Genomic DNA, 7,565 nt, shown 5'->3' with positions numbered 1-7,565 from the left:
GTTGTTTTTGCATCTTTGTTGAAAATAAGTTGGACACATTTGTGGGTCTGTTTCTGGGTTCCACTTGTCTATGTATCTATTTATTCATCAATACCACACAGCCTTACTATGGCTATATAATGTCTTGATTGATTATTCTGACTTTACTTTTTTACAAAATTGTTTTAGCTATTCTATACTCTAGTTCCTTTGCCTTTCTATATAACCTTTAGAATAAACTTGTCCATACTAAGAAAAAATCTCACTGAGATTTTGACAGGATTTGCATTAAACCTGTATACCCACCTGGGGAGAACTGACATAGTTACTGTACCAATTCTGAGTCTTCCAATCCATGAATAGGGTATATCTCTCCATTTATATAGATTTTAATTTCTTTCATCAGCATTTTGCACTTTACAACGTATAAAATCATGTTCATGTTTTGTTAAATTTATACCAAAGTTGTTGTTTTAAGTAAATATGAATATTTTATTTTGAATTTCATTATCTACATGTTCATTGCTACTAAAAGATACATGGTTGATATTTGTATGTTTATTTTTTATTTTGCAATCTTGCTGAAGTCATTTACTCTAGGATTTTTTTGTATATTTCTTGTAATTTTCTATATAATCATATAATCTACAAAGAAGAAGACAATTCTATTCCTTCCTTTTCAATCCATATGTCTTTTATTTCCTTTTACTGACACATTATCCTGGCTCAAACTTTCAGCATGATGTTGAATAAGAGTGGTGAGAACTAATATCTTTGGTTTATTTCCAGTCTTGCAGGAAAAATATTTTGTCTTTCACCATTGATATAATGTTAGCTGTAGGATTTTTGTAGATGCTCTTTATTAGGTCAAGAAAATTACCCTCTATTCTCATTTTTCTGAGAATTTTTATCATGAACAAGTGCTAAATTTTGTCAAAAGCTTTTACTGCATTGACAGTTATGATCATGTGATTTTTCTTCTTTAGTCTCAATATAGTGGATTACATTGATTAAAATTTCAAGTATTAAAATAGTTCTTGCATATTTGGAATAATTCCCACTTGGTCATAGTGTATAATTCTTTTTATAAATTCCTGAATGCTATAAGCTACTATTTTGTTACAGACTTTTCCATCTATATTCATGAGGGTACTGCTGTGCAGTTCTCTTTCTTCTTTGACTGTCCTTGTTTGTTTTTTGGTAATAAGGTTAATATTAGGTTCATAAACATTATTGAAAAGTGTTCCTCCACTTCTATTTTTAGAAAGAGATTGTGTAGAAATTTAATTCTTCTTTGAACAGTTCTCCAGTGAAACCATCTGGACCTGGAGATTTCTTTTTCATGAGTTTTTAAATTATAAATTCATTTTCCTTAATAGTTACATGGCTATTTATATGCTCTATTCCCTATTGGATGAGTTATGGTAGTTCATACTTCTTAAGAAAATGGTCCATTTCATCTAAGTTGTCAAATTTATGTGTGCAGACTTGTTGGCAGCATTCTCTTATTATCTTTTTCAGTCTTCAAGATCTGAGGTGGTTCCTTGTTTAATTCTTAACCTTGGTAACTTGCATCTCTTCTAATTCTTTTAGTCAGTTTTGCTATAGATTCCTCAATTTCATTAATCTTTTTGAAGAATCAGCTGTTTTATTGATTTTCTCCATTGTTTTATTTTCAATTTCACTGATTTCAGCTTTTTATTATTTCCCTCAATTTACTTATTTCATGTTTAATTTGCTATTGTTTCTCTAGGTCCTTGAGTTGGGAGTTTAAATGGTTTATCAGAGACTTTTCCTCTTTTCTAAGTATGTGTTTAGTGCTATAAATTTAGCTTTATAACTGCTTTGGCTGTGTCTCAGCTATTTTGAGATGCTGTATTTTCAGTTCTTTTCAGGTCAATGCATTTTCCAAAGAACTTCCCTTGAGACTTTCTGCTTGACACATAGATTATTGAGAAGTGTGTTTCTAAGTTTTAAAGATTTTCCTACTTTAATATTCAGCTCTTACTTTTTTCTGATTAATGTTTCAAGATATATTTTTCCAGACTTTTACTTCGACTTACCGATATTGTTTTATTTGAAATAAGTTTTGGTAGATAGAATATAGTATGGTCATATTTTTAGATCTCTGTCATTTTCTATCTTTTAACAGCTGTATTTAAATTCATTTAATGCAATTATTGTGTTGGACTTGTCTTCCATTTTGTTTCCTATTTGTTTTGTTTTTCTCATCACGTGAGAACACAGAAAGAAGACAGCAGTCCATGAACCAGAAAGTGAACTCTCACCAGAAACAGAATCAGCTGGTGCCATGATCTTGAACTTGCCAACCACTAGGACTACGAAAAATAAATGTTTGTAGTTTAAGCCATCTAGTCTATGCTATTTTTGTTACAGCAGCTCAAATAGACTGACTGTATAGTCCCTTGCTATATATAGTCATAAATGTATATATAATAAATGCATATATGTACATACATTATCCCTTAACACTTCCTCATTTATAATGAAATTGTCTTAAATAGTTTTCTCTACATACATTTAGAAACATATTAGACAGTATTACAATTTTTGCTTCACCTCTTAAACTTAATTCGAAAATGAGAAGAAAAATGTATTTTATTTATGCATATTTTTACTCTTTCCATTGTTCTTCCTTCCATTCTGATGTTCCAAGATGATTTCTTTCATAATTTTCTTTTTATCCTTTAGCTATTCATTTATGAGAAGGCTGCTGGTGAGAAATTCTTTTAATTCTCCTTCATCTAAGAATGTCATGGTTTCCTTTCATTTTCATTAGGTATTAATTTTACTGGATGTAGAATTATGGGTTGCTGCTTCTTTTCCTTCAGCACCTGAAAAATGCTTTGTCACTTCCTTCTGACCTGTGGCTTCTGATGAGAAATATGCTGTAATTTGAATTGCTTCACCAATATAAGTAATGTGTCATTTCTCTCACTGTTCTTAAGAATTTTCTTTGTTTTCAGAAGTTTGATGATAATGGGTCTTGGTATAGTTTTTAGAGGGATTTATCTTGTTTGAGTCCACTCAGCTTCTCTGTAAATTTCTTTGGCCAAATTTGGGGATTTTGATCTTCAAGTACTTTTTCAGGCCTACTCACTTTCAATTCTCCTGGGATTCCGATGGCACAAATACTAAATCTTCTGTTACTGTCCAAAGGCCCCTAAAGCTCTGTTCAAATTTTATGCAGTTTAATTTTTCTCTGTTGTTCAGAAGGGTAATTTCTATTTTCTATCCTAAAGTTTACTGATTCTTTCCTCTCTCCTTTCCATTCTGTTGTTAAATCCATCTACTGAGCTTTTTATTTTGCCTATTGTTTTTCCATTCTAAAATGTCCACTTTTTGTCTTTTTTTGCTTTCCTGAGGCTTATTTTGTGCTGAAACTTTCTATTTTTCCATTTGTTTCAAGCATATTTATAACTGCTCAATATAAATAAAGCATATTTATATTGCCCATGATGGCTGCTTTGAAATCTTTGTCAGATTATTCTAACATATCTGTTATCCTGGTGGCATCTACTGGTTATCTTATTCACTCAATTTGAGATTTTTCAAATTTATGGTATAACAAGGGAATTTTTATTAAAATCTGAATATTGGATTATTATGTATAGCATTCCAGAACTTATTTAAACCTTATATTTTAGTCGACTTTCCCTGAAGCTGCTCAAACAGAGGGTTACTTCTCAGTGGGGGTTAAAGTCCAGGGTCCCCATTTGGCCTACACTGACACCCAAGGGAGTGAGAAGCTCCTTGTTACAGCTGAGTGGAGATGGGAGTTCCGGCTTCCCACTGGATCTCTGCTGATACCAGTTTGGCTGTGAAGGGTGGGAATATCTCATTACTGCTTCCAACTTGGTTCCACTGACTCTACGGGGGAGGGGGAGACTCTTTACCATTGGATGGTGGCAAAGTCCTGACTTTCCACCAAACCACTTTTAATACCATCTTAATAGGTAGGAGGCAGCTGCCTCGTTACTGCCAGGGCAGAGTGAGAGTCCAGGCTTTCCCCCACATGGCCTCCACTGAGTCCACATGGAGAAAGAGGGAGTGCTCGATACTGCCTGGCTACAATCAAAGTCGCAGCTCTTGCTGAGCCTTTTTTGACACCACCCCAGCAAGGAGGTTTGGGCTCCTAGTTACAACCTGTGGAGGATAGAAGACTAAGCTCCCCATCTGACCTTTGCTGCTGGGAGGGGCCACAGAATTTTCTGTGTTGTTGGCCAGAGTCCAGCAGTTATTGAATAAAAGCTTTCTGTCTTGTAGGCTGCCCTTTTCCTGGTCCTTTGGCTAGAGAGAGCAGGCTTTTATAAGGCCTTTTTTTTTTTTTTACTCTCCCTACTGGTTTCTGGGTTACTGGTTTTGTCTCCCTACTGGTGTTTCTGGGTTACTGGTTTCTTCAGCTCCACGTTTGGGATATAAGAGGTAAAAAGAAAACTCAGGGAACTCACCACCTATATTCCTTTGATCTCAAGCCCCCTTGCTGGTCTGTCTTTTTTCCTCTTTTCGAAGTCTTATATTTGTTTTCTACATAATGTCCAGAGTGATTGTTAGTCCATGTTTGGTTTTTAATGTTCTTTTAAATTCTAGCATTTCTCAGATTTCTCATAAACTGTAAATATTCACACATATACATAGAACAAGGTACATCTAATTTCACAGAAATTTAACTTTGCTATCCAAAGTAAGATATTGTAAGATGAAGTTCTTTAGAATAAAGGACACCTGAAAACTCATTAACCTAGATATATAACTGAGGCTAAAATATAAATGTTGTGTACCTAATAACTTAATACCTATGGCTGCTGACCAAACCCTGTAATTGTCATAAGCCATACTTTTGAATAATTTTTCTATTAAACATTAGGCCAGTGTTTAAACGAAACATTAGCATCAGTTAAAAGCTAAATTAGGTTATGGAAGTAAGCAAATCACTGTATTCTCCTGTAAGTGAGCCAGAGTCTTGGGTCTTCACTAACCATCAAAATAACCAGCTTTCTTTTTTTCAGATTTATGAAGTGTTTACAAAAATGGTACATTCTCTTCCAAGAATTTGAGTTTTACATATTACTCTGTATCAGGAATTCCTGTGATACTTACTTCTGCTCAATACAATTTTTTCTTACTAATGAACATAATCTCAAAGGCAATTTATTGCAAAAGCTGAGTACAAAATCCTAAGCTTACAGCTGACATCCATTTTTATAACAAGGTTTAAACTCTGTAATAACCAAACGATGATGAAAATGGTAACAATAACGATAATGCTCACTCATTAGTACTAGCCCAAATACCTTACATCCATTATCTCTTCTAATTCTCATGACGATCTGACAGTGCAGGTATGATTCATAACGTTCATGTCCTTTCTGAGATGCAAAGAGGTAAACTCAAGTTCCCAAGGTCACACAACTAGTAAGTGGTAGAAACAACATGACTTTTTAGGTGACCCCTTAACCACTATACTTCCCCAACTCTCAGAGGAGGGAAAAAAACACACTACATCTTCCATTCTCATCTTTAATAAGCATTTGTTGTTAACATGAAGGCAGAAACGTGGCCTGCTCCCTCCTTCTGGGAGGAAAATTACACAGGAGCTCTAGTTCGCTTACATCAGATTTCTTAGGTCGGTTTTGAAAGAGAGTGTTCTGAGACCCAAATCTTTTCCTTCACTCCCACCTCTTTAGGAAAATTATATTTTCTTATCTTCACTGATTTTCCAATTATGAAATATATGTTCATGTATATTTTTGAATGGAAATACACATTCAAGCTACACAGAAATGTATAATGTAGTTAAAAAAATTTTTAAATTCCTTAGTTAAATTCAAGTGTTAAGATACTTTCGGAATTTTGCTACATATAGAACTACATCTACATATTCACAGAAAAATGTACACATATAATACACGTGTGTGTATATATCCATATATTTTAATAAAATGAGATATTTCATATATTGTTTTGCAATGCCCCCCCTTTGTTATTTTTCACTGAACAGCAGACCTTCAACTTTAACCTGATTGAGTATAATAGATTTATCTATGTTTTTATTTATTTTGTAGCTTAATTAGCCATTTTGTTTTTCCTTTTTAGTGGTATACAAAACTATGGTGAATCTTAATAGATAATCTTAATAATAGAGCCAAAGTACAGCATTTTAAAAATGGACTATTATTGGTTAGGAAATTATATTATCTTAATTTTTTTCAGTATAGTTTCAATTATATGTATTTTTTCCTGTTCAGTAAAGATTATTTATTAAATGTTTAACTATATGATATTATTATAATTCTAAAAGACTTTTTATATTTATATATTCTCAAACTTCAATCCACATGCCTTGCACCATATAAAAAAATAACTAAAAATAGATTGTAGACCTAAATGCAAAATGTAAGCTATAAAACTTCTAAAAAAAAAATTAGACTGCTTTATGACTTTGAGTTAAATGGAGATTTCTTAGCTACTACACTAAAAGCACAATCCACAACGGAAAAAACTTGATAAATTAGACTTCATAAAAATTAAGAATTTCCAGCTTTTTACAAGACACAGACAATGAAAAGAAAACTCTGACTTGGAGAAAATGTTTGCAAGTCATAGATATGATAAGAGAACTGTATCCAGAATATACGAACTCTAACAACTCAACAAAAAGAAAACTGCAACCTAATTAAGAAAAGATAAGCAAAAGATTTACCTGTTTTTAATGGCTAAATATATTCTTTATGTATTATACCATAATTTATATGTACACCATAACTTAGTTGTCTAACTCTTTGGGGAAATTATTAACCTTATGTTTTCTCAAGCTATTCAGGCTCAATGATTTAGATAACATGCTAATTGCATTTTTTATACAAAGCTTGTTGTAGGTGAATATTATCAGTGTGGGGTCAATCCTTTTATATTTAATCTACATCTAGAAGAAAGGGAAAGAAAGAGAATAAAAGAAAGGGAGAGATTCAGGTAGAAAAAATGGTATACTTTACTCTATAAAATAGACTTCTCCATTTTCGGTATAGGCCATCTCCCAGTTTTCAGGTAGAGGACCTAAATTATCCTCTGCAGAAAGAGGTAGGTATTGAGGGAACTTCTGAGAAGCGTCCGTGATGGGAGCAGCGATGATGCTACTATTCACAGGCGGTAGCGTTGTTTCTTGGAGACTGTGCTCTTCTTGATCACCAGAATCGGCTATTTATTTATTGGAGAAAAAAAAAAAATCAATCATACGCGAAACTGGGCTACTAGGCCAAGTACTGTATGGATCTATGTTCTTAAAAAGCCCTCATCATTTCCTAATTTCTGACCATTGACTATATTGTTTTATTTAGATAAAAGTTCTTTCAATGAAAAACATCAAAATGATGAACCAAATTTATTTTAGCTAAAAAGAAAGAAGAGAAAAACAGTTCAAATAATGCATTGCTCACAATCTTAGAAATGTCAAAGAAGAAACAAATTTATGACTCAAACCCTAAAGTTTCTTAAACTAAGAAGGTCATCAAAACACAGACTGAGCTGTACTCTTATTCCAGAGGTATCATTTGGTTTTATGACTC

The 7,565-nt window shown here is 32.9% G+C and overlaps 1 protein-coding gene across 14 annotated transcripts in view; it reads right to left on the bottom strand.

Moving 5' to 3' along the window:
- The window catches only part of MAGI1 (membrane associated guanylate kinase, WW and PDZ domain containing 1), a 554,323-nt gene that overhangs the window by 93,994 nt on the left and 452,764 nt on the right, over window positions 1-7,565 (bottom strand). For all 14 annotated transcript variants that reach the window (XM_025050818.1, XM_025050820.1, XM_015593788.2 and 11 more), the window contains exon 5: window positions 6,996-7,197. In XM_025050818.1, coding sequence (XP_024906586.1) covers window positions 6,996-7,197 — 202 coding nt within the window. The remainder of the gene's footprint in view (window positions 1-6,995; window positions 7,198-7,565) is intronic.

The sequence above is a fragment of the Pteropus alecto genome, unplaced genomic scaffold (assembly GCF_000325575.1).
Source record: "Pteropus alecto unplaced genomic scaffold, ASM32557v1 scaffold75, whole genome shotgun sequence".
NCBI classification, from domain to species: Eukaryota; Metazoa; Chordata; class Mammalia; order Chiroptera; family Pteropodidae; genus Pteropus; species Pteropus alecto.
The sequence above is the reverse complement of the archived record's forward strand: the minus strand, read 5'-3'. Positions and strand labels throughout refer to the sequence as shown.